This window comes from Taeniopygia guttata, chromosome 2, assembly GCF_048771995.1.
Source record: "Taeniopygia guttata chromosome 2, bTaeGut7.mat, whole genome shotgun sequence".
Lineage (NCBI taxonomy): Eukaryota > Metazoa > Chordata > Aves > Passeriformes > Estrildidae > Taeniopygia > Taeniopygia guttata.
The window spans coordinates 75,663,464-75,691,327 of record NC_133026.1 but is presented as its reverse complement, the minus strand read 5'-3'; the positions used below and the strand labels follow the sequence as shown (position 1 = coordinate 75,691,327).

The following is a 27,864-nucleotide window of genomic DNA, read 5'->3' as shown; positions in this document are numbered from 1 at the left end:
TAATAAAATTAAAGAATGTATCCCCATTCTACTATGTTAATGAAAAAAAAATCAGCTGAAATTCAACTTTTTGTAGTGAAATTAGGGATCATATCCTGTTGCTCCTGGGATCTATATGTCTTATCATTTTATATTGTGAATTCAGCACTAATATGAATAATAAATTGCTTAGTAATTTAATTGGTATTTTCTTCAAAAAATATGCCACATTTAAGAAAAAAAAATAAAAGGGAATAGTCTATATTTTCAATGGTCTATAGCAATAAACAGTAGGTCTTCAGCTGCAGAGTGCGATCTAATGCCATGCTCAAATATTAGCATACAAATAGTATAACATAACAGAAAATGACACATCATAAGTTATTGCTGGCTCAGTGCCTCAAAGAAAGAAAGAGGGGATAATAATTAAAACCGATGATAATTTAGACAGAAGAATTACCGTGGAGGGGGAAAGTATACAGATAGATAATTTCCATAAGATATCTAACATTGAAATGGTTCCCTTCTGCCTCTAACAAGAAAATTTGGTCTGAGACAAGACTGGGATTCTTCATGCTTCTAGCTGTATTATTATGACAAATGAGAGGCAGGGAAGTTATGACTGCATAGGCAAGCAGAGCACACCTGTATGCATGTGCCAGATTAATACTTTTCACACTGCACGACTAAAAGAGAGGTCAAAGTTCAAGCAAGACAGTCAAGCAAATGATGGGATTATAGCTCAGGATGAAAAGATGGGGGAGAACAGGGAGGTATGATGAATGCTTTTACCAGAGGAATTATAAACAAATGTAGTCTTTTTTGATAAAATACTTTATTTTCCTTCTTGTCCCAGATCATTTAACAAATGAAAAAAAAAAAGAAGTATGTTTCAAAATTATACTTCTTACCGCATAATTTAAAGTATGTGTCAAAACCATGACTGAGTTTGTTGCATTTCCCTCAATAAATGAAAAAGAATGTATGTTTTGAAATGAATTGGAGAAATAAGTGTAGAAAAATATAATCTATATTTCTCCAGGACAGGAAAGAAAAACAATTATGATATAGAAAAACTGTAACTGTTAAAACTTTTTTTCATTATTGATGACAAATTAAAATAATATTCATAACATAATGTAAATATTACATGAATTGTTGCAAAAATCAAATTAGTTTATTGCTTTCTCCCATTTAGAGATGAAAACTTTAAATAAGAAAGAAAAAGTGCAGAGAACAGTGTTGTCAGTTTATTCATCAAAAGCAACAGACAAGAATCAGTGTATTTATCTTACATTGCAAGATTTTTGTAGTTGAAGATAGGCTGCAGGGGTGGTAGTCAGAGCTGCTCAGGTGTATTCCCTTTTGCATGAAAGTCCAGAATAAAAAAAAGAGATTTTTAAAAAGTTCCTCAGAATAAATAAAACCACTCTAGAGTGAAAAATTATCAGAAACAACCAAGAATTTCTTGAAGAAACGATATTAAAAGCACAGCTTCAAAGTACCCCTTTTGAAAGAAATATGGGAGCCCTAATGAGAGGTAAAGATGTTTTTTCATGAACTTCAGATGACTACAGGCAACTTAGAAAGTGGATAATCACATCTACTAAGAAAAAACTCTGTAGGTTTGTGGTGAGCACATTTTTCTCTCTCTCAGGTTTTTTCATAGGGGTGCACAGAGAGAAAGAAAGAGAAAAGAATTTCTCTTTCTTCTCCTTGTCTTTCTCATGTGGAATGTGTTTGGAGAATTGTTTACCTGGTGAGATATTGTAGTTAGACCAAGTATGTATGTAGATTTAGAATCTTCCTTTATATAGTATATTAATGTATTATATCATCGTTATAATAAAGAAATCATGCAGCCTTCTGAACTAGAGTTGGAGATCATAATTTCTTCCCTTCGGGTTCACCTGAATTTACAATATAGGATAGTATGCACATTAGGACAAAAATCAAAGTAACCTCTTTGTCCGAATATTTATTAGGAAACTCATTGACTACTTTTATGAGATAAAGCTCTTACACAACTAATGGTACTAAATATTTGTCGGAATCTGTGGGTATTGGTGATTCCGAGATTGTAGAAAGTCTCTGTCTTTCTGCCCCGTTGCCAAAGAAGAAGCCATAGTTCGTCTGTGCTGGTTTCAAGGTTGTTTATTTTTGCTTATCTATAACAAGTTCTGCTGCCCTGCCGCAGGTCTGTCCTGCAGGGCAGCGTGTGGGGCTCTGCCCCTCAGTGGGATGGTACAAACATTATATACCAGAAATTACGTGTACTATATTTACAATAATGTGCCAATATCTATCATCTACGTTGAATAGTGTGTCCCTAGCCTAAACCAATAGAAAAATGCCAACATCACCAAGAACATGGAGGTAAGGAAGAAGAAGGAGGAAGAAAAGGATCAGGCCCACTTTCCTCCATCTTAGAACTCCTGACCCCCCTGTACAAAGTAAAACCCCCCTGTACAGGTGTTAAAACCCCCCTGTACAATACTAAAAAATTTTACCCTCTAATTTGTGACTACTTTTACCATATCATCTAACCCTCTGTGACTGCTTGTTCCACCTTTAAAGTTGGTAATTCATTCCATGGTTCAAACTCAAAATCACAGCTGTTTTCAGCTGCTTGCCAGGGTCTAAAATGCTTCTGACCAAGGCCTGGAACCTCTAAAAATGTCTGAGGGACATTTTGAGTTCCGACAAATATTAATTTCTATTTTTAAATCAATGTATGTAAGTAATATCTCAGAAAACTAGAAATAGTTCAGCTGGGGGATGAACAAATTCACAGCAGTCCTGTTGAGAGGGACTTAGCAGTGCTGGTGGATGAAAGGATGGAAATGAGTCAATTATGTCTTTTTGCAGCCCAGAAAGCCATTGGTGTTCTAGGCTGCATCCAAACCAGCATGGCCAGAAGGGTGAGGGGGAGGATTCTGCCCCTCTGCTCCACTCTCATATGACCTCACCTGGAACACTGCATCCAGCTCTGGGGTCCTTGGCGCAAGGGAAGATGAGAACCTGTTGGGGCAGGTCTAGAGGAGAGTGAAAAAAATTATAAAGGGAATGGAAAACTTCCTATAAGGATAGGCTGGGGCAGTTGGGGTTTCTCATCCTGGAGAAGGGAAGGTACCTGGGAGATTTTTTGTGGCCTTTCAGATTTGAGAGTGGCTTTAAAGAAACAAAGAGACAAAATTTTAGCAGGACTTGCTGTGTTAAGATAAGAGGTAGTGGTTTTAAACTGAAATAGGATAAATTTGAATTAGATATTGAGGGTGGTGAGACACTGGGGTATGTTGTCCATATGTGGTAGATGCCCTATCCCTGGACATGTTCATAGGCAGGGTGGACAGGGCTCTAAGCAACCTGATCTAGTGGAAGATGTCCCTGCCGATTGGAAGAGCACTGGAACTAGATGACTTTTAAATGTCCCTTTCAACTCAAACCATTCTATCATTCTATGGTTTTGCCTGTCTGAAACAATCAAACAAAAACACTCAAAATACTCAATCAGCTGGTATGAATCATTTGTGGTCCAATTCACAGCAGAACTTTGAAGAAAATAGTCCTACATCTTATTTTTATCAGCCAAAACTCAGCTGGTGAAGATATTTCTCTGTCCAATATTACACCTTCTACAATGCATTGATTTTTATGAATAAAGAAAATGTTTCACATATACAATGTTTTACACAAGTAAAGACTGGGGTGTTCTTTCATGTGATATTCATAGGCAGGTTAGGGGACCGGAACCTGACTGCAGTGTCAGTCAAATGCATGCAGAACTTATCAGGAAACTGTTCAGAGAATAGCCTACTGAACATCACAGTCAAAACTACAAATAATGGATTAAGTGTGGATATTGGACCATACGGATATTGGACCATAATTCTTTACTATTCACTATTTGCAAGCTCCATAATGATAGAATAGCAGGTGCATTTAGTGAGTATGCAAACTGCACAGAAAGAGGAGGTATTGAAAGCTGTGCTGGACAGTATCCATTTTATTCTGTTGTTTACACAGTTGTTAGATGCTCTGCTTCCAATGCCTTCCATCAATACTTTATGCATAGCCACGCTACAGCCACCGATCTGCAGACTGTAACTTTTTTTCCTCTGCACTTCAGTCACTGAATGCTCTTTCCATGTAAGTACTATACAGAAAATCTATCATTCTGCTTCTGTTTTCAGAAAGGAGGGATATGGTATGCTGCAAATCACTTAATGAGTTTTACTTTAATAATGTCTTATTGGGATTTTTCCACCTGGTTTGTTTTTAGTTTGTTTTGGGACTTGGGTTTTGTTTTTCATTAAAAGCCTTTAATATGGATTAACCTTTAACTGAAATCCATACTGAGTCATCATTTATTTTTCACATGCATTCCTATATTTAAAAAATCAATAAAAATTCTAGAATTAGCACATAAGTAAGTCAAATATATTAAAGTACTAGTATATACATGAAAATTCTGTAACTATACAAAGGAAAAAAAACCAAACCTGAAACCTTATAGAGAACAACAATGGTTCTGATTTGGTTTATTATTTAGTTGTTCAAATTGATTAATGGCCAACAAAACAAAGGTGAAAAAGTACCCTGGTGTCCTGCTACTAAACTCTAGATCCTGAAATCAATGACAGGCAAATGGTCACTGTCTAATCAAGCCAACTAAAGGATTTTAAATATTTCAGCTACTTTCAAAAAACATGAGAGGACACCAACTGCACAAAAACAGTTACAGCTCTATTGACATAATGAGCAAAACCACCGTGTCTCCCTTTGGTGAACACATTAGTAAAACAGCAAGGAAATCAACTGTTGTTTCAGCATAGAAAAATATTTAAGGAGCTGTAAATTTTCATGACTGTTCTGTATTTCTATCTGACATGTAATCAATTAATAGTACCAAAGAAGGATATAGCAAGACAGAGGTTTTTTCCAATATGATCTGTGCAAATCTGTACAATTAATTATTTCAAAAGGTACATTTGACATATTTGTACTCTTTAAATCAGTTAATTTCTGAAAGTGGCTATATTTTCCAAAATATGATATATGACTTTTATTAGGAAAATTGTCTAATAACTATAAAGCAAGTTTTGAACTTTTAGAGTAGGTTACTTTTAATTTTTTTTAACAGACCTGTACATATAACCAAGGCAATTCTTTCTAATCTACTTTTCCCTTCAAATCTACTTTTATCTTCAAGTTTAGTTTTATTATAGTGGTCTTTTCAACACTGAAGGACAAAGAAGCAAAAAATCCCAGGTAAATTAACATAAAACTAATTAAACTCTAAAAGCACAAGTTAAAAATGAACTTGCTGTCATTCAAACTGTAGGTGCACACTTTTAAATCCTGAGTATTATATCAGTATGGAACTTGAACATTTGACAGGTAAAGAGTTTCAGTTGTCCCAGCTGAACATCCTGCATAATTATCCTAATAATGCCTATAAACAGCCTTAGATACCTATTACCCAGACACACTTTTCATGCACAAAGAATGAGCACTGAGTATGGACACTGTCCTTAAAATGCCTAACTGATGTGAACTGAAGGTGTACAATTGTCAGTGTTTTTTCAAGGGAACTAAGTGAACTACCAGTCCTTGGAAAGACCATAATCTCAACAACTGCATTCCTTTGTCAGCTGCAGGAATAGATGTGATTTGACACCTTTTAACAGGTCATTTTAATGAGAACCCAAAGACTGGTAACAGTCTTCACTTCTTTATCACAGACAGTCAGCTAAGGGTACGGGGATGAAGTAGAATACAACCTGGTGAATGAACTTTTGAGTTAGGGGGAGGAAAAGTATGTGAGTGATAAATGGATGCATCTGGATGTCACCAAAAACTATCTCTCAGATATAATGTTCTGAAAGTTATTTCCTCTAGGGCAGTGGGTCAACCCTATGAATGATGATTTAAGGTACAGAAAGGCCTATATATTTGAGACTTTTATTTAGCACAGTTGCATGATGAAATTGAACAGATACTGACAGAAATATTACATTTGAATGAACTAGAGCATTATTTTAAAATGAAAGTTAGAGAATTTAGCTCAAAATATGAATTTCATTACTCGTGGAGCCATTTTACTATGCATCATTTATTCTTGACAGTGTTAACATATAAAGCCTTTTCCCTTCAGTACAATACCTGAATTCTATTCAGAGAAGATATTTTTTATTTATGAATCTTGTTCAGGTGAAAACATGGACTTTTAATTCAAGCTTCAAATGTGTTGCATGACTACCTTGGTCACACAACACATGGGAATAGTAATCTCCATCAAGTGAAGCAAAAATGACTGAAACTATCTGAAAAGTGTTGCAAAAGCTTCTTTGAGCCTTGATCACTTCTGTGGATAATATGAGGTAAAGGAAGCAATGTTTAAAATAGACTAAAGAAAGAATTTTTTGATGTCTTGTTCTCTGCACAAAACTATATGAAATTTTATACAATATTCTAAGCAATTTGATTTAAAGGCACAAGAAAATAGTATCTCTTTCTATGCCTGAAATAAAATTTATATTATCTTGTGGCAAACACCATTACATATGGTGATGTGCAGTAACAATTTAGGAATTACACCACGTATTATGTTCCAAATGCATGTTATGCAATATTCATGATTTTGTCCTGTACGAACTGTGGAAGACTGTCCAAAGAAATTTTTCAATACAGAGGAGTTTTTCTTGTGGGTCATAGTTTTTATCATGTTATGTTTTAGAGGCTCCTCTATCTTCATTCACACTGAGAAATTGATCAAACTTCTGTTTGTGCTACTTCAGATTCAGTTTGAAGTTTATAGGAGTGGCAAAATCCAATGGAAAGGAGAGAATGAGTTTTCCTGTCTGCAATTCTGTTTGGCTTTCCTGCCAAGCAGAAAACCATAGAATATTATTCTCTGAGCTAGATGTATTAAATCACATCTGCTGCCCTCAAGCTATAAAAAGCAACAAAATAAGAATAGCTAAGTGTCGGATGCCAGACACCCACCAAAGCATCTCTATCACTCCCCTCTGCATCTGGACAGGGGAGAGAAAATATAAGGAAGGATTCATAAGGTGAAATAAGGACAGAGAAAGCTCACTCATCATATACTGTCACAGAAAACAACTGACTTGAATTATATATTAATTTAATTTATTACTAGCAACAATCAGGATAATGAGAAGCAAAATAAGACCTTAAAACACTTTTCCCCCCAACTCTCCCCCTCCATCCCCTTCTAAACTACACAGGGAGACATGGAGTAGTGGTTATAAATAATTCATTGCATGTTGTTTCTTTCTGCTGCTGATGGAGGAGAGTCCTTCCTCTGCTCTGGAAGTTCTTCATGAACTTTTCCAGTGAGTCCATACCACAGCCAACAGTTCACTAACTGCTGCAATATGGGTCACAATCCATGGGATGCAGTCCTTAAGGCACAGACCTTCAGGTCCATCAGGACCATTAGGTCATAAATTCTATGTGCAAATTGGCTCCAGTACAGCCTCCATTGTTCACAGGTCCCTGCCAGGAGACTGCTCCAGCATGAGTCTCACACATATTCATAGACTCCTCTCAGTCCTTCCCCTGCTCTGGCTTGGGTTTCCTTCATGGGCTGCAGGTGGATGTCTGCATCCATGTGCTCCTCCATGGACTGCAGGGGTAGAAATTCTTTACCATGGTCTGCACTACAGACCACAGGGGAATCAGCTCTTGGTGCCTGCAGCACTTCCTCTCTTCTTCTCCACTGACTTTGGTGTCTGCAGAGTTGCTCATCTTACATGTTTTCACCCTGCTCTACTCTAGCTGCAATTACAACTGCACAATGATTTTTTTTCTTCCTCTTAAGTATCTTACCACAGAGGGTTTACCACTATTTTTAATTAGCCCAATCTTGGCTGGAAGTGAGGCTGTCCTGGAAGTGTCTGACATTGGCTCTGTTGGACATAGAGGAAGATTCTAGAAGCTTCTCACAGAAGCCACCACTGTAGCCTCCCTGGAACCAAAACCTGCCTACACAGCCCCAGTACACCGGACAGATGTTGCATCATCTGAAGCCATTTCTCGTCTGATCAGTAAACAGAAGGTTTAAGAAGAGCTTATGAGTACCTACTCATAAGTTTACAGAATGCAAGTTGTAGGCACAGTTAATTCAAAAGGCAGCAACATTCTTATTAGCTTTTATAGAAGTTAGCCTGGACAACATATGGATGAGATGAGACAGTATTTCGGAAATCACATAGAAGTCTCTGAAAAAGGAATTCCAGGTATCTTAAAATCATGGATGAATCGTGCCTGTATTGTGTCCAGATGGCCAGACTTTGACAGCAAGGGTGGGCTGCAGGATTGATCCCTGGATGAAGTGGCCAGGATTTGGGCCTGAGAGTGGGTGCTTAGTGGTGCCTATGGCCATGAAGTGCAGGGCTATGGGGAGACGGAGACCAGTCCTGCTGCAGCATCACTGGGACAAGGTTGTCAAGTGCATGGTTGTCAAGTTAAATGCACAAGAACACATTAACATAAATCATTATATAATTGTCTACCCAAACCTGATAGCAAATATTAATAATTAAATTTTTGAAAGCCTTTGAGTGGCTAATGATTTATTTTCCACAAACTGAAGAATGTAAGAAAACCATAGAAATTCAGGAAGTATTTTTCTGCTCTAGATTTCCTATTTGCTCACATTTCTGCCATGCCTGTAAGTCAAATCATACAGTAAGTTAAAATCAAGTTTACTTACAAATAAAAACTAGCCAGTGGCATTGTATTAGTGTAGTCTAGACCTTGTCCACCCAGTCTTGAGGCTAACAAATAAAATCAAGTCTTCTATTAGACAGAGGTTTAAGTGCAAAACAACACAAACAAATACTTTTCAGCTCCCAGGAGCATGGGAAAGCAGAGTTTCTTATTCCCTCATGCTTATATTCCATGATAAGACATCAACAGCTATGACTCCCAAGTGCTGAACTGTGCAACTTCTTCATACAGAAACCTCTTTATCAGTGTTGTGTCACTGACAACAGTGTGAATACACTGCAGTTGGAAATGTGACTTACAGGAAAAATTAATTTAGAAAGACTGCCCTGCTGGGAAGTGGTTTCACTCCATCCAACAAAAGCTAGCTCATCCAGTTTCACTCCATCCAATATACAAAAGGTAGATCATCATGCCCAGCTGCACAAAATTCAGACTTCAAGAGAAGAACTATTCTGATGTAGGTCAGACTATCACTGTGCTTCTGCAAGACAGAAGGACAAAACACATCATTATCTCTTTTCACACAATAGCCTTGATTTATAGGCAGTTATCTACATTTTGTCTCATATAGAATGGTTAAAATAGAAAATTTTTCATTAAAAAATCTTTGAATTTCACAAATGAGTCATATGTAGAGGCATCAGTCATGACTAAAATATAGATCAGAACTGTAGCCACCTCAGTTATTTTGAAACAGAAAATTAACTGCCTATGAGCACACATCCACTGCCATTTTTACCCTAATATGGCCCCAACATCTTATAATGTAAAACAATTTTTCTTCAGGAAGGCTATCAGGGTAGCATCTTTGAACAAAAATTAAAAATTGAGTCTATTTCAAATGGAAGCAGTAGAGCAAGGATGTCATCCCAGAACTAAGTATTCCCTTCAGTCTTGTGATTCAGCCTTAAAAATCAGACACATAAATATAAATACATCATAAAGAAATAATCTAGCTCAAATGTTATCCCAAATGGATAAAAAAGAATATCCCTGTCAGTTAGTATATATCATCAATCAGAAAGACTTTTTTTCCCTCTGATGGAAAAAAACTCCAACTTGTTTCTATCAAATAAACACAATAGTAAAGATGATGTATTGGAAATTTTTTTGTACAAAAATAAAATCTGTCTAGTTTGACATGTGTCATGGTTTGACACTGGCACAATGCCAGGGCCCCCATGAAAATGCAACCTCTCAATTGAATGTTGTGAAATGCGATTGAGAAGAGAGCAAAGCAGGCCCAAGTTTAATAACAAGGGAAAAAAACTTTATTAAGCTACTACTACTATACTACTATAAAAGGAAAAAAGAAAGAAAAAAACAAACAAAATTCAAAATGAAAACATTCCAAAATATTCCGCCTCCCACCACCCAACTCCAACAAACCACAGTTGTGTGTCACTGACACAATTGGACCCCAATCAGGTTCCCACCCTCCAGACAATCGATACTCAGTCCATCGAGGAAGAGAGGAGTCCCTCCGGTGCCACAGACCCCCAAAGAAACACAGCTGCCACATCCTGTGCTTCCATGTCACACATGGCACCGCCCAGAGAAAATCTGCCAGTGTAACACTCTCCTTTCTATGCACAGTGCTCTCACCACCAACGTATGGATGGACAGACTGCTCTTAGGATTTTTCTTTCAAAGATGCTCTGCCAAGAGGGAAAAAAACAACAGTTCCGTTTTTGTCATTTTTGGGACCGCTGTTCCCCCCATTTCCCCCTGGGGCTGAGGGTCCAAGAACAGAGATCTTCTTCTCTTTTTCTTCTATGAAGACAGGGGGCACCACCACAAACCTCCCTAATTTTTCTCTGTTTGCTCCATGCCTGTCTTTTCCCAGATCTCTTCGGCTCACTGGCATCCTCCTAAAATACAGTCTCTCTTGGAGCAGAAAAATTGGTTCAGTCTGTGGCTAACAAGAAAAAGTCCAGCCAAAAGCCACTTCAACATCCCCTCCCACCTAGAATTTCTCCTTCTAACATCTCAGGTTCCAGGCTGGTCTCTCTTCCTCTTTTTCAAACCGAGGAGGAGCTAAATTTCTCAAAGCTTTCATTCCTCAAGGAAGGGTTAAAAGTCCTGGACTCCCCAGATGGCTGAAATCTCGGCCCAGGACTCCGTCTCCTGTCTGGGCATGTTCCCACCCCCCCACCCCACCCCCCCTTCTGCTTCTCCTCTGCCGTCAAACTTCCAGGCGTCTGCAGGCTCTCTATCTCTTTTCCCTCTAAGCTGGGGGGGGGGGGGGGGAGGGGGGCGGAACAAAGACATCTCAGACGTTCTCCACCCTTCCATCCTCAGGAGCTGGCCCAGCTCGGTTCCAGACCTTTCATCCCCTGGCCTACCTCTGCAGGCCTCATGGCTTCCCCTCCCCCACCCAGCTCGTTGCTGGGCAGGGGAGGTCTGCACTCTCCAATGACCGAAACCAAAGAAAGCGAGTTCTCCTGGGAATTCTGCTTTTAGCCCCTCTGTGTTCTCAGAGGTGTGTCCACCTTCCATTGGTCACCCCAAGTGTCAGTATCCAAACATGACCCCTGACTGGACTGACCTCTTCCTTCCGAGAAAATTGTTTTTCCCCATCAAATCACGACAACATAAATGCACAAAATTTGTTGCTCTGCTATAACTGTGCTTCTCTCTTCAGGCCATTGTTTCTTACTCTCTATTCAAACGAGGTTTGTAATTTTACCATATATTTAATATGTTTAAAATTAAACAGTATATCAGGGGAATGTATGTGTGGTATGACTCTGTGGGAGGGGGGGTGTCTGATTTACTGAGTAAAAGTGGATCTGTTAGCAGAACTTCATAATATAAGGCTCTTACCTTAGAAAACTCAAACTATTCTAAATTAAATAGATGGAGTTACTTGTTTTTATGATCAATATTTTCACTTGCATTTTGTGTGAAGCACATTACATGCCTTACTGGGTTTTATGACTGTTTTGGCCAGGATATTGGTGAGATTTCTGTATAAATAAATAAGCTGTTAACCATGGGTTATAGCTGTCACATTTGCAAATGACATTGACAGACCTAATAAAATGCTGTCAACTAGATACAAGCCTGGGTAGAATGACGAATTTTAAAGACAAGAAACAAATATATGTTTGACTGCTGAAGAAGAAAGAAAGAAATAGTTCACTGCAAAACAATCAATACCCCAAAGAATTTTTATGTATTAGCAGTAAACTCTTACTAAGCAAAGAATGCAATCTTCATTCTGCAAGAGGAAGTCAGAATTATAAGTTTTAATGTATTGACATGATATGTTTACACACAGAAAGGCCTCCATAGAGCCATAGATAGTCCCAGTCCCATTATATCTTTTTTACCATAATAATATGTTTATCCTGTCTTTTGTTAAATGAAATACATGACTTTTTTTTTTTTTTCTCAGTAAGCAACAGGGCTTCTTTATCTACAAAAAAGTATATTTTTATGTAGGCCCTATAAAATTTTATCAGTGAAAAGAGTGATTTTCTAAAAAAGTTTAAGCACTGGAAGAGAAGTAATTATAATAAAATCACTCACTAATTTGCAGGTAAGAAGTAAATGTCTTTTGCCCACACATGTCTTTTCCTTCTGTATAATACTAATAATTTATTTGTTTATTACATGAACAATGTAAAATGTATAAGTTCATATGCCTCAAATACTAATTTTCGTTCTTTCAATTTGTCATATTTGAAGAAATAAATGTGATTGTTCAAAGTATTCTTCTAAATTACCACTTTCAACAATGGATGGATTTAAATAGTTAGTTGGGCTTACTTTGAATTTATTAAGTAAGTTTTTAACATATATTATTGGAATAATTATTTTCAAAGTTGTTTTTGTGGTATCCTAATACCAAAAAAACACATAGCTGAGTTATTTTCTCAACAGGTATTTTGTCGGCTACAGTCTAATGAATAAAATAGAAGAACCCCCAGGTGTCACAGATGATGTGATTAATAGTTGAGAAACATAGTGGTTCACATTTCTGTTTCTCTTTAAAAATGATTATCTGAATATTTTATGTGGTTTGTCTGTAATCTCAGCTCTCAGTAATTTAATTAAGTAATCATTCACTTCAGAGCATTTTGAATGGGATAATAGAAGCCTGTGGACTGTACAGGATGAGTGGGGGCCAGCAGTTCATTGACTTCCATTTCATGACACATTGGACTTTAAATGAACTTTTGGGTTCATTTTCCTGACTGGTATTATGTATGGATGAGCCAAGTCAGCTGAAGAAGGTTCATGAACTACTTCTGTAACTGGGTGACTAGAAAATTTAAAAAGATGCAGAAGAGGATGGAGGTAAGCATTGCAGGGCTGGAAATTAGTTGGTGGTTTATTTTATTCCAAACTGTTAGGCAGGACAATAGTTCAAGTCTACAGCACCATAGCTAAAGAAAAAAATGCAGCTGTGTGGTTTCCAAAGCCACACCTATCATGGAAAAAAGACTGTATCATCTCTTGACTTTTGCCACTTGGTTGTATGCCATGTGAAAAGCTGTCTCATTTTGTTCATTTCAAATCTGTTAAGTAAAAGCTTATTTTATAGTTCCTAGTTTTTTCTTTTCATTTTTCTATTGTGAAAAAAAAAAATTTTTTATTTATTTCCCACATCAGCTGTAATTTTGAAATTTATAATTTATTAGATATAATTCTCATCGCTCATTTCTTTTCCATATTGAAGAGAACTGACTTTTAAAAGCTCCTGATATGCAAACTGTTTCACAGCTATTAACCATTTTCTTGATTTCTGTGGTTTCTGTGTGCCTGTTTTACTGAGTAGTTGAGATGTGGAATCACTCTAAATTTTTGATACAGCATAATGACACTTTCAATTGTTTTTTTCTCTTATTACCTAATACATTTTAATACCAGACTTGTTTATGCTGGTTTTGGCCACTACCTAGCAAATATTTAGTTATTAACTCAAAATGTTTCCCATGAGTAATAAATTTATTCTGAATTCAAGGAACAGGTGCCTTTTGCATAGGTTTTGCTTTTGACCATGACCTTGTATTTTTTCAGTTTCAATCACAGCTTCAATTCACACAGTAATGATCCACTGCTTGGTTTTCATGTGGTCACAATTTGGTTTTCTAGATTATCTTTGGCTGTATCAAACAATTTCCATCCTAAAAAATGCCTAAAAGTACTCTTTACACTGCGAAACCTTACAAAGTAGCCCTGCACTTTTTTTTTCTATTCCTAAATCTGCCTTTATGATCATGTAGTTATAGGTTTGATGAAAATTTTTTGATTTTTATCAAAGTCTTATTGGAAATCCAAATGACAAAATCGTATTACCTGTATTCAAAGGCTTATTGAGTCCTTCAAGAAAACCTAGAAGATTAACCTTCTATATAAACTAGGTTTACTCTTAACTTGCATATCCTTGGCATTGCTGTGTCCACTTGATTTTGCTGTTTGTGGTAGTTTCTAGACAATTTCTAAGAATATTTTCAAAATAGAATGTGTAGGTTTTGGACTTTTTCAAAACTTTCACCCCAGGTTCTTAAAGTACCTAACAAATAAGGATTTTCAAAGCTGAAAATTAAAGTTGAAATTCTAAATCACTTAGATTCAAGGTTCCAAGTTATTAGCAGAAATTATGGCTTGGGAGCTTCTGCACCATTTTTTTAGCATCTTCTGTTTAGAGTACATTTATATAGGGAGAGGTTTGGTTTAAAGAAAGCATATATGAACAGTGAGGTCTAATTCTGGATTGGAAAAAATCAAAATATCAATGCTTTACTAACAGGCATATATTAAGGTATTTTCTTAAGGACAGATAGAGATTCAATGACAGAGACAGGAAAGTATATTTGTTTATGGATGCATCATCATTTCTTTTTCATGGAACAGAATTTTGCTTTTAGTATACTAAGCTCAGGAAACAAGTTTTCTTCTACTGTACTGTTCTCATATACAAAATATTTGGCCTTGACTGTATATCATTGCATATGCAATGAGCTTTCTTATAAATAAATGAACTGCGGTTTCATATCCATTATTACTGGATCCCATATGGCTATTCCTCTTTCCTGTGTGCATTGTGTAGTTATCCTTTATCAATTTCAAAAAAGTGTAAGAAGGATTTTTGCAAATCCATACATTTTCCATTGTGAATAACCAGATATATCAAGCCACCCAGAAGCATCAAGCTGTTTATTCCACTTCTCTCAAACATGTTTCAATCTTATCTTTTCCTTAGTTCATCTGTCTCTTGGCCTTCAATTACAAAATGTAACCTATTTTATTTTTATTGATATTGTTTCTGTCAACATTTAGATGAGAGTGTTTATCAGCCTCTTGTAGATATTAAGGTTCCTGAGGCAGCAAATTTTGGCTGGTGTTTGTTCAGCAGAAAGAAGTTCAGATCCTTATCATCCATAAATTCTTTAGTTCCACTGCAATCTGGGAACAACAGCAGTGATACAGCAAGGGTGGAAGCTGGAAATGGAATGTTGAGCTGAACACAGACATAATGCTTTTACCTAAAATTTGGATATGTCTATTACAGGATTACTTGTCAAACTAGAGGTTCAGAATATAACTAGGACCAGACAGACATATGCTGATCGTACTGAGTGACTATTTCTTTGGCACTGTCATCATGGGGGTTTTCTGTACCAACACCGAAGTGAGATTAGAAACAAATTTCCTGTAAAGAAGTAGTCATCTACTGCTACTCATATTTGCATTTCATATTTCCATGTCAAATATGAACTCGTGACCTTGAAATGAAATGCTCAGAGTTTCATGTTAATTTCTCGAACCCAGTACATTTACCACCATACTTTTATTTAAATGTCTGTCAAGAATGGGGTGTTCCTGATCAGTACCAGAGACCATGCAGCCTGCACCATCAACAGGAACTGCCCAAGGTGCAAAAAGACGGATTGACCATCACAACCTCTCACATTCAGGATAAATCTTTTCAAGCTGTGATAACATCTGTCATAAAATATCACAAAAATGAGAGTCTTTTCACTTTCAGAGGCCAAAAGTTTTCTTTTCCACAGTAGCACATCATAGCAGCATCTTCCTGGCTGTCAGAATCATGTAGAACTCTACAAACACCAAGTGCTCTGTCTACTCACTTGAATTAAAATGTTTCTATCATCTGACCCATTTTATCAAAAGCTGTTCTTCCTCTCTAAATATAACTTGAGAACAGACAAACTGAGATCAAGTGTAAACTGCTGTCCAAAGTCACTCACTTTTTGATTGACACACTGCATCTTTGCATGTCCACATTAAAACTGTTATTTCACCAGTGTGGAGGCTGAATGTTCAATATAGCCTGAGGTTTTGCCCCTTTTCACTTTGCCCTTTTATGGATAAAGCTTGCATAGTAAGCTAACTATAGCATAAGGTCACATATAGTACATTTATGTTCTGTGTTTCATGTAACGTCAATTTTTTTTGTGGGTTTTTTTTTTTTTCACACAAGCTAAATAAAGTATGAGCAATGAAGTCATATTAAACCCACCTAACTTTAAATTTGGTAAGATTTGAAAGAAATAGAACAGAGTCAGCAAAAGTTTTCTTATGCACATCATGACCAAAGCTTTCTCCAATGCCTTCTGAGCTATGACAATATTTCATGTGGGTACAAATCAGATAAAAAGCAATAGATTCTTGTAAGAAGGCACATGACTGTTTTCACCTGCAGTCATTTGGGTAGCTTTTATCACTGCTCCTGCAATCCATATACTTTATCAGAAAAATTAAAATTCTGCTCCAGAAGTGAGGAAGTTGTAGCAGCTTTTCATTAGAAAAGTACAGTCCATAACTTCCTGCAAAACAAATGAAATACTTTCAAAATTTATGTCGAATTGACAAGACAAATACCTAGGCATACTGGTGGGAATCGTTGTGCATATGACTGATCCAGCAGTGTGGGTCATTCACAATATCAGAAAAAAAAAAAAAATTAGCATAATCTGAATAATATAAAGAAACACAATAGGAAACAGATAAATAAATTTTAATTTATTTTCCACATTTTCCACTGGATTTTTTTTTTTGTATTTCCTAACCTATCCCTATTTTATATCACATATAACTTATGTTTGTATTAACTTGAAGGGGACTACTCATAAAATATTGCAATTTTAATTCATAAAATTGACAATAAAATTGTAATGCCTCACTGAAAAATCTGTCCTGTGTCACTATGTACTTTATTTTGTGATGAATTTCTGATAATTTCTCTGTTATCACATCTGTTGTTTATTATCTGCTCTACTACCCTTCCATTGCTCTTCATGCTTCCTATAATTCCCTTTCCTCCCTTATGTCTTTACTTTATAACACTTAAATCAGAAATCTTGCCTTCAAAGTAAGCAATTACTTAGGGAAATAATATAATTTTCTCTGTGACCTCAGACACTAAGGTCTTGGACAGTGTAAATACTAAAAACCAGCAAGATTTTTAAAGTTATAATAAAAAGTGATTCAAATTTTGGAATATCATGCAGGGGAAAAAAGGTAAGGAATTCAGCTGTGATAAAGTCCAATCGAAATGTTTGCCCCAGGGTACAACAATGAAAATTAGTACGTCTCACATCCAATACCACTGAAAAGTATTTCCATTTTTTCAGGGAGATAAATTCCTAGATTCCTCTGACATTCTTAACCTGAGTTATTATACCGCAGTGCTCCAAGGGAAAAAAAAAAAGGAATAATAAAGCAGGACACAATGTGAAAAATGTGTATGTCATATTTTCAGGATCCTTCATCCCCACAAATCTTGACAGAAAACAGGAATGTTGTTTTATTTAAAAATTATCATTAAACAATCAGTAAAAATTAATTGAAGCTTCTAATGTGGGATTATGATCAAGAAATAGCTGAAGTGGGAGATCTCCAAGTAACATCCTCCTCTGAAGTCTATCTTGCACATCCATGATAAAGTGCTGTGACTGGTTAGTTATTGATTACTCCTTGCAGATTTTGGTGAGAAGTTCTATCCTGAACTTGGTCAAAGAATTGTCCTCCTGATAGTGTTTCCATCCAAAATTTATTTTTGTGATTTCCTCAGAATATTATGAAATCACTTCATAATATTCTGAGGAAATCACAAAAAGAAATTTTGTCCAAAAAATGCCGTGAGTCTTACTGAAAAAGTAAAAAGACCCTATTGATAAATACACATGAAATGCTCATTTGTAAAGAATAAAATATCAGGTGAGCACTAGTGTAGGATTTGTAATTTTCTCTTCTTTCCCCCCCAACCCCATTCCCCCTTCCCCCCGCGGTCCCTTGTCCCGACCCTTTGTTCCCTTATCTCTCCCTCTCACCATGCGGTCCGGTCCCTGTCCCCCGCGCGGCTTTCCCGTTGCAGCCCCCGGGGTTTCCCTGCCCCTGTCCCCTGCCCCCCTGTCCCATTGGCTGCGGCTCAGGTCCCCCCCCACCCCTGGCACGGGGTATAACCGAGCCCCACTCAGTCCCCCGGTGTCGTGGGGAACACGCTTCCACAATAAACACATGTTTGCACCCGAGCCCCATTTTGTCTGTTCCCGCCTGAACTGAGCCTCGCAGAGACCGCCCTCTCCTTCCCTCCTCGCCATGCCCACAGGCGTCCGCCCGGAGCCGATCTCGCACGGCAACACACTAGTGTTGTGGTGTGGCTTTATTTAGTCAATTGGTTTTATTAATGTTAGTTAGCCTTTATGCTCCCCTATTTGTCCCCTCACAGTTGGTTTGATTCAAGTTCCAACTGTTCCAGTTGGACTTGTTCCAAGTCCCAAGAGTTCCCACCACTTGGCTCCCCAGTTATCTGTCAATCTTCTCACCTCTCCCTGTTTTCTCCTTATTTGTTTCCACTAATCCAAGTTTGTTTATACCCTTTTGTCTGTCAATCCTGTAACCACCCCCAGTTTCTTCCAGAAAGTTTTGTATCAATCACTCCAGCTTAGCTTTTCTATTTGCGCCCTGACCTTGTACCTACCCCTGCTACATTATCAGAGGTTGTTGTATCCCTCTCTGGTTTATCCCCATTGGGAAAGACAGGTTTGCACCCCTGTCTGCCCACCCCCTATTTAAGCTGCGGTAATCATTGATTTCTTCAGCATTTGTTCCTGCACCCAGCCAGAGGGCACCTTTCTTGCCCCACCTGGGTAAATAAAGGACTCTTTGGGCTGGCATACAAGTGTCCTCTCTCATCTCTTCACCTCTTCTCAGTGTTCAGAGTTACCCAAGCTGCGCACCCACGAGCAGCACTCAGCACCATCAGAGGCAGGCAGACGATTCTCACCTGAGGTGCCACTCCCACGGAGGCCATGCGGCCTCACATGGGTTGTGCCAGCTGGCTCATTCAATCTGCTCAGGGCTGTGGCAGGTAACCTCCATACATTAGAGGCCATTTTTCTTTTTTTAGCACTAAATGGGATGAAATATGTTTTTGAGGTGTTGGTCTCTGATACACTTATATAGCCTGAGTTTCTGCTTCACATACAAGACTTGAGAGTTTTATTTTATATTTAATTTCCTTCTCTCAGAAAATTGCAAGCTATACTCTCAGTTATATAACCCATTTAGCCAAAACTTAAGGTATACTTTGGCATCCTGCCTTAAAAAAAATGCTAAAAACAAGTAAGAAAGAATAGTAATATAATTATTTTTATTGTTACCAATATGCAGGAAACTTGTTTTTCAGAGCTGATAATTCAATAAAGAAATATATTTTCAAGTTTTCTTCTTTTTAATAGTTAAAACAGCTAGAGATTAGAAAGATTTTGATCTCTCGATTATTCCTCTCCATGTTACCATTTCACAGATGAAAATTTATGTAGCACAAAGCATTGAAACTCTCTGGAAAATGCAAGTTTGATTTAAAAAAAAAAGGTAACATCGTTTCTAAGTAGTACAGATTATGAGCTGTGTTTACTTCTTTTTGAGAAATCCAAATGTGGTTTAGATGACATAATCAGGATCATACACTTTTTCACTTCAAGCATAGTTTTTGATCAATAGACCTACACTAACAGAAACAAAATAGCTTTAATAAGTGAGCTTTACTTTTCATACACAAGCAGTGTTTGATTTTTGCCCAGCTCAAATCCAATAATGAAGCTGGCTGTTAGATGTGTGTGCTTGAGACTTCAAAACATGGCTGAATTTTAATTGTAGATGCTTTGTACCTAGGTCAGTTCCAGAAAATAAAGGGAAGAATTGCTCTTAAAGCAAGGATATAATTCAGATTTAAGGAAAAAATTCCTAATCTTAAGAATATGATAGAGAGTAATCCAGTTATTTTCAAGACAGTTAACACGGTAGGTAAAGTTGTGTGTAAGAACTGCAGAATATCTCAGAATTATGTTGACACTGTTAGCCTGACAAATGTATTAAGACAGACCCATTCCCACCCAGAATTCTAGCAGAAGATACAGCAGGTCTGATATTTGAGCAGTTCACTTATTTGCATGTTCCTGTACAAAGCTTTCCGTTGAGCTCACCAGTCATTTGGGCAATGAACACACATGATGACAAGGTCCACTATGGTGGGAGTTCCTGTAGATCCTGATTTTATTCAACTTTGCTAGGAATCTATCAGCTTCCAAGATCTTTGTGCCCTATGATCCTCTAGGAGTGTTAATACCAATGTCCATTTTTGCTTTGAGGGTATCTCTGCTGGATGAGTATGTTTCTGCAGGTACTGACTGCCTATCAGCTCTGTTGCATGTACTTCCAGAACAGACCAGATTACAAGACAGCTAGTGTGGAAATTCTGTTGGATCTTTGGGACTTCCTTGATGGACTTGTGAGGAGTTGCAAGAACGCAAAAATGCTACATGGAATCATGAAGCCCACAGAAGAAGTCTGCTAAACTCACAAGCAAAATGTTCTAGCTTTTGGAGACTCTCTGAACCTAAATATAAATGATGCATTTGCCACATATATAGAAGTAGTATAGACTCCAAACAAACTGGAAATAAATTTCAGGATAATAAAAGATAATAGCTTTGTTAAGACAAAAAAAAAAAAAATTCAATCTTGAATATAAAAGATTGTCAGAAATATTTCTAAAAATTCTTTTGAAAGTTTTAACACTTCAACTGAGGACTAAAACAAATACCACAAAACCTCCCTAAACTTGCATTCAGATTCAGGTTGACAACAGTTATCTTGCAAATATTATCTTACCATAATTTTTTTTTTTTCTGTGTTTGTGGTGAGACACGTGAAAATTGCATAGTATGGTGGTACACAATCTAAATTGATTCATGGACAATAAAGTAGAGTAAGTGGGGTTCGACAAGAGCGTTCTACCTTCATTTCCTGTCTACCCTCACTTTATGTTTGAACTTTAAAACAGTCTGGCAAAGACAGCCTTGTTTGCAACAAGTTTGTTGTGAACTATGGTGTCATTATTTTCTCAGATGTCATTTGTTGATAAAGCCTGTCAATTCCTTTGAGAAAGAGTGATTGATTCCTGTGCACTTTCATTACACGTGCCTGAACTTGACCATTGTAAATGTCCTTGTCTACTTTTGCCCTCTGTGTCAACTTGGGATCATAACCATGGCTTTTACCACCAATATGAATTCACAGATGTGCAATTACCCAATTGACTCATGTGGATAATGCATTCGTCCTATAACATTCTATTTCAGTTTCAGGACAGAGATGGTTGGAGAGGAACAGTTGTTACAAGTAAAAGTAAAGAACCATTTAGCAGCTATACTGCAGTCTGTTCTAAAGTATCTTATGGTGTCTCTCTCCACCCCTATCCATCTGTAGCAATAATTATGTGAGACAGTCTTTGAAATAGTGGCACAACCAAGGGACTGTATCAGGCATTACAGATCCAGTTCAGGTTCCCATCCCATTTCTGACGTTGGCCTCATTAATACAACTGTGTCACACCTGAGTCATAAAGATGGAGTGTCTGTAGATGTTTTGGTTCCTTGGTGAGTACAGAATACAGAAGTGAAGGCAAAATAACACATTCTGGTTGTGATGAGGAATGCAATAACCCACCACCATAGCAAAGAGAACATTTTGTTTGAAAAATACAAAAAAAGATTTTGTCCCTTTTGTTTATTAAAAGAAAATGCAACAATTTTCTATCAATAACACTTGCATAAGGAGGTATACTTTACATTACTCTTTTGTTAAAAAAAATATATATATTTTTGGAGACTTTGGAAAAATATGAATGGCCCAAAACTTGTATCACACTTCTAATGCTCCTTAGAATGCACTGTGCCATTTATATATACTGCAAGTACAAGGTCTTAGCACTTTATAATAATCCACAAAGTAATGCTAGGCAGCATAATTTCATATCCTTCTTTGCATTCAGAATATTCCCTTTGTTACCCTTTTGTGAGCTTATGAGTTTGGTTAATTCCAGACTGGTCCAATAATTACATTTTCTAAAGGATGTTTTAAAAAATTATTATACCACAAAAATTTTGTAATTCCGTTAAAATACCAGAAATAATACTTTCCTATAGACATTTTCTTTCAGTATTCACAATTTAAACCACTGCACCAATTAGAATTAAAACTCAAAAATGCTTGCAGTTATTTCAGTTCTTTTAAGAATGCAAAAAAATAAAGTGCATAACAGAGTGAAGTTACTTTTAGCTTTTACAGTATTCTATATGTATGCAATAAAAGGTAACACTGATAAACAAATCAATTTGTTTTCAATGTATGAATCTTAATCTAATGCCAGCTGAATTCAAGCTCCTCCTTGTCTTTAAAGTGCATTAAAATACATTTTTGATGGGTTTTAATTTGACAATTTAGTTTCACATTTTACAATTCTTATACTGACCATTTTTTCAGATTATTTTGACTTGTCAAGATTACAGTTTACTGAGTGCCCTCACCATTACAAGAAAGAGAGTTTGAAGGAATTTGAAGGAATTTGAAGCTGCATTTGAAGGAATGCAGCTAATTATTTTGGTGGAAATGTACTATTAATTGAATGGTTGTTGTAGAAATCAAATTGTAAATAGAAAAGCCCTTAAGTATCACTTTGCATGTGCCATTTAACTTTACTCAGTATTCTCAGTTTAAGGCAAACTGGCAGCTTTCAGCATTCGTTGTTAAGCAGCAATGGGATTACTATTTATGCTAATATGAAAATATTTGAGAATATGAGTACACAAAACATCCATGAAAGCTTTAAGCATAGTCTATATAATCAGATTTAACCATAAACTGAGAAAAAATTTCCCTCAATACTTTCACTGAATATATGCTTTGTTTAAATCAGCAATGCTACAAAATGATCGTGCCATCCAGTGTTATTTTTCTTCCACTTCTAGGAAGGTCAACACAGAATCTAGGCCAACATAGAATTTCTCAAATATAGTTTAAATTTGATTTTAGGATATAAAGGACCAAAGGAAAAAAATGTGAGATTGGGATAATAAAATTGTAAACGTTATTTCTGCACTGTAAGGCCTTCTTCTGTGGCCCTGAAGATTTAATATTCTGTTATTTGTCATGCAAACAACACGACACTGTGATGTGTATTTGAATAAAACACAGAAAGCATAGCAAGCATGCAGACATATCATGATAGAAAAGCACATTTGGCGATCACTGTGAATAGGACGTACCAAACAGGACACACCGCAGCATCACAGAAGCAGTGTCTCAATAACCCTGCAAAGTTTTAAAGGATTCAGGTTTCCTGGGTATGATGAATGTGCTGTATAGCAGCAAAGATAGCACCAGGAATGGAGAAAAGGGAAATATTATTTCTCTGTGATATTATTAACTTAAACTGACCATTAGTGTAAGGAGTGACTATTTGCTTGTCACTACACTTCTGTTGCCTGTAAACCTGAACGTTCTGTGATGTAAATAAAAAAACCCAACAGCACGAACACTGCTTTAAACAAAAAATACAATTGATTTTCCTTGCTTTGGTGTAGAGCCAGAGGGAATAGGCATAAAGATAACTAATACTTGTTCTCAAAACTATTATACAACAATGAATGCAATTTTCATGCAGCTGTGATACAAAGTATTATGGTACTAGTAATGAAACATTTTGTTTTTAACACACTACTCATACAGTATAAAAATTTAGATGTTGGTGTAAAGCAAGTGTGACTTATATAAAAAGAAAATTTCTCCTAATAAAATCCCACAATACTAGTTGCTTTATTTGGGACAAAAATGAAACATATCCTAGTTCTACCCCCAAAAAGACAATAAAAGACAACCATTCTCAGCTTGTGTGTAACTCTAACTGCATCTAACTTCACCCTACAGTAAGAATGCCTCCTTAAATGCTTTTCTAAAAGATTCGGTATTTCATGAAAGTATAGAAAAAATTAACACAAATTATTTTACTACTTTCAAATCATCAGCAGAATATTTTAGGGTTCAGGTGTTTTTCCGTACTAAATTTTCCTGTGGGTACATATTCTGAAAGAAAGAAGAGTAATTACTAACTTTAAACAAAGTAGTGTAAAAAAACCTAATTCTGGAACTACAGTACAACTAATACTTTATAGAGTGTAAAAGTTGCTTACAAATCTACTTTCTATTTTTTCCAGAAGGCTGTTTAAACCAAAAGCAGTCAACTACAGCTCAGGAAAAAAAACCAACAACCTCTTCAAAGTAAACTATCAAAAATTTCTGTTATGTCTAGGACCTATCCAACCATAGAGTAATGAAAAGAACGCCTAATTACCTAGTTCACCTGTGTGGCTCACAATAGATCAGCAATAAATATACACCCTTCTTTAGTAAGCTGAATATAAGTGGCACCTAAAACGCAGAGCGAGGAATCTAGGGCAGCATTCAAATTTGTATCACTCTACACACCAGGCCACAGAGTAAGAAAAAAAAAAGTACACAACTTCTACTCTGGACAGTTTTCCAATCAAACGCATACTGGAAGAAGTCAATTTGCCTAAAGTGGAACTAGAATTAGAAGCAGAGGACTGTTGATAGTGATCGTGAGTATTATAGGTCAGAAACCCAGTTTCTAGTCCTCTCACAGTATTATCACCAGAAAGACAAAGAAAAGGTTAAAATTCCAAACAAAGGAAAGGAAAAATCAGTTGTCAGATGAGGAGTTAATCAGGCTGTTATGGTAAGCAGAACTGTTTAGCAGTTCTGCTGCTGCAATGCTAAAAAAAGAAAAGAAATAATTGCTGGATTAGTGTTAAGCACCTTGCTATGTTAAGGAGAACTATCATTTCTGCAATGCTACAAAGTTACTAATGTAAAAAATCAATTAATTTAACCCATAGGAACCCCAGTAATGGGATATTTCCTTCACTGACTTAAAATGCTCTTGTTTCCATGATGCTTGAAATAGGTAAAAAACATGTTGTTCTGCTGAGGTGGCAATTATTCTAAGAAAAATAGATATCAGTTGGTCGTTATTTAAAAGAAAAAAGCATCATCATCTTATTCTCCTTGCTTCAATTTTTGCTATACCAGTGTCTTACCAGCAGCTCTATTTTGCTTTTAGTCACACACAGAAATAGAAAAACATTGTGATTAAGAACTCTGAGTTTTAAACAGACTGTTGTAGCTTCTGGACTCAGACGAGCAAAAGATTTAAAAAGCTTCAGGTCTTAATATAAGTGAAGCACAGTGAACCAAAAAAACCCACGTAGTTTAATGATGCTGCCATTTTTGTTTTTATTGAAAAAGCCTATGCTTTTTCTGCTTAGCTGCATAAAGAGTACTTTGGGCCTATTCCATTTAGATAAAATGATGTTCCCATGAAAAGACAAAAAGAAAAAGCACAATACTGGAAACAACCGTTCCTCTAGCACGTAGTAACAGAGCAGGTCTGGGGTTATGGGCTAGAGCTGTGTTTGAGCTACAGATAATGATGTCCTCCATCTGTTAGCTGGTTATGGATGACAAGATTATGAAGGACATAATGAAATGACAGCTTCTCAATACAACCTGCTAAGTCAATAAGATTAAATAATCAAAGGACCATTTATTTAAGAGGAGAGGTGTGGCTTATCACCTCTGTTAAGGAAACAGACTGACAGCACTTCTCATACTGATAATAAACCTCATTGTCTACCTCATGTTGGGATCACAAGGCCTAGAGCACAGCTAGAAATGCAATATCACAACCACCTGCAAGAGATTTGATCTTCTGTTAGCTCTCTTCTCAAACAGACATGACCATAAACTTACTGTAACTTGGAGCCGTTACGCATACTGCAATAAAAATGTTATTTCTTGGCTTTACTTTAGGCATTGTTGTAGATAAGGTACCAGACAATTTAATGAGCAATTTAAAAAAATACACAAGGGACAATAGATTTTTTTTCCGTATTTTCCAAAATTTGACTTTCTTTTAATTGGAGAACCCAGTTTCAAATATGAAAAGGGCACTTGTTCTACAGTAACTGCATACAACTTACTCAGTTCCAAGTACAGTATTCACTTTTTTTGTTACCATTGTTATCATTATCTGTCCAGTTATTTAGGAACTTCTCTGTTCTGGGAATTACAACTAAGTTGTTCTTTCTGGTTCTACTTCCCCATAGAGTTCAGCTAGCTTCTTGAACTCAGGTCCCCAGTCTCCAAGGTAATTATAATCCTGGTCAGAGTGTGTCGTTGCTGAATCCAGAGAGCTGATAGACCCACCTTCTGATCTATGACCCTCATAGGCATATGTCTGCAGGGAGTCATACGGGGGCACACTGGGATCCAGATCAGCCTCTGCCAGTCTTTGATTAAGGAACTCCTGAACATCTATACTGTCAAGGCTAGAGGAGGGATGATGCCTGGACAGAGGCTTCACTTCAGGATGAACATCCCTCCGGTATTTTAGCTCTTCAGCAGCAGATGGATTCCTCAGTGCTGTGATGTCAAATGCTTCTGTGTCTTCCTCTCCACCTCCCTCATCATCATATGTCACAACATTTTCCCGCACATCTTCTTCTGAAATGATCAAAGGCTCCTTCTTGCTACGTCTTAGGGTGATGAAAAGGACCACAATTGCTAAAGAGAAAACTGCAGATATTAGAGTAGGTTTAAAGTTTACATCTGAGCATGTTACATAAATAGCAGACACTAAGTCAAAAATACAGACATGCAATATTTTCAGGCTGATATTTTCAGTACTGGTATTTGGGATCATCTGCTACTTAGTTTATTAGGGATCTCATAAAGGAGATGAATGGAGATAACACTCTTTCAGGTAAAAGAAAAATGAGTAACTAAAGTTGGCTTTTTTCAGAAGCATAATCCAGGGCTTTCAGTGCATTAAACATTAAAACCAATGTTTAGCATATAAATTGAATTGATATGTAAAACATTTTTTTTTTCTTACAAATATTCAACTTTGTGTAATAAAATACATATAGGTATAACTATATATTTTAAAACAGCCTTCTGACAAGAAAATACTGAAGCAATCTGTAAAGAAAGTAGGTCTTAGAAAATGTACTCTTTGGGAGCAAAGCCCACAAAATATCCTCTCAGTTACCCTGCAATTGCTATTATTTCTTGCCTTCTCTGTACAAATGCAGAAAATCACATGAGTAGCACAGAGTCATGTATGCAGAAAGTTGTGTCTCCGACAGGAAAAAAAAACCCAAACCAAAGCCAGCCACAGTATTAACTAATGGGTAACATTTGAATTAGCCTGGGAAAATAAAAAACATAAAAGAGTGAAGAAGAAATGCACTTGCAATGGCATTAATCTTATGAGTCTGCTTATAGTCTCCTGTGTCCCTTGTCCCTGTGAATTATGTTGTGCATTGCTATCAGTTTATTCCACAAAGGTAATTAAGAAATGGCTTTTGTAGAGTGCTAATGATGCTTCTTACAGCATAATGCAATTCATAAATCTTTGCCCATCTATTTTCTATAACTTTTCATACTGTTCAAGACATGATATTAGAGTCGTCTCTTTTTGAAATCTTTCCAAATTATGGAAAAAAAAGATCTCCAGTCCTAATTACTTGATAACCTCTGAAAAAAATTTCTACTGGATTCCAGATATTCAAAAATGTACTTTAAAGGCAATTTCTCTTATTAACTGTAGCTAAACCTCTACCCTCTAATCACAGATGAGTGTTTTCTAATTGTCTCCTACTACAAGGCAACCATTGTTTTAAAAATATACCATTTGTAACCTTGTGCCCTGTCAGATTCTGA

The 27,864-nt window shown here is 36.6% G+C and overlaps 1 protein-coding gene across 13 annotated transcripts in view; it reads right to left on the bottom strand.

Annotated features, from left to right (window-relative positions):
• Positions 1-19,346: 19,346 nt before the first annotated feature.
• The window catches only part of CDH18 (cadherin 18), a 502,412-nt gene continuing 493,894 nt past the window's right edge, over positions 19,347-27,864 (bottom strand). For 12 of the 13 annotated variants that reach the window (XM_072924261.1, XM_072924259.1, XM_072924260.1 and 9 more), the window contains one exon: positions 19,347-26,715. In XM_072924261.1, coding sequence (XP_072780362.1) covers positions 26,213-26,715 — 503 coding nt within the window. In that variant the 3' untranslated portion in view covers positions 19,347-26,212. The remainder of the gene's footprint in view (positions 26,716-27,864) is intronic. The other variant, XM_041714636.2, reaches the window with a different exon arrangement.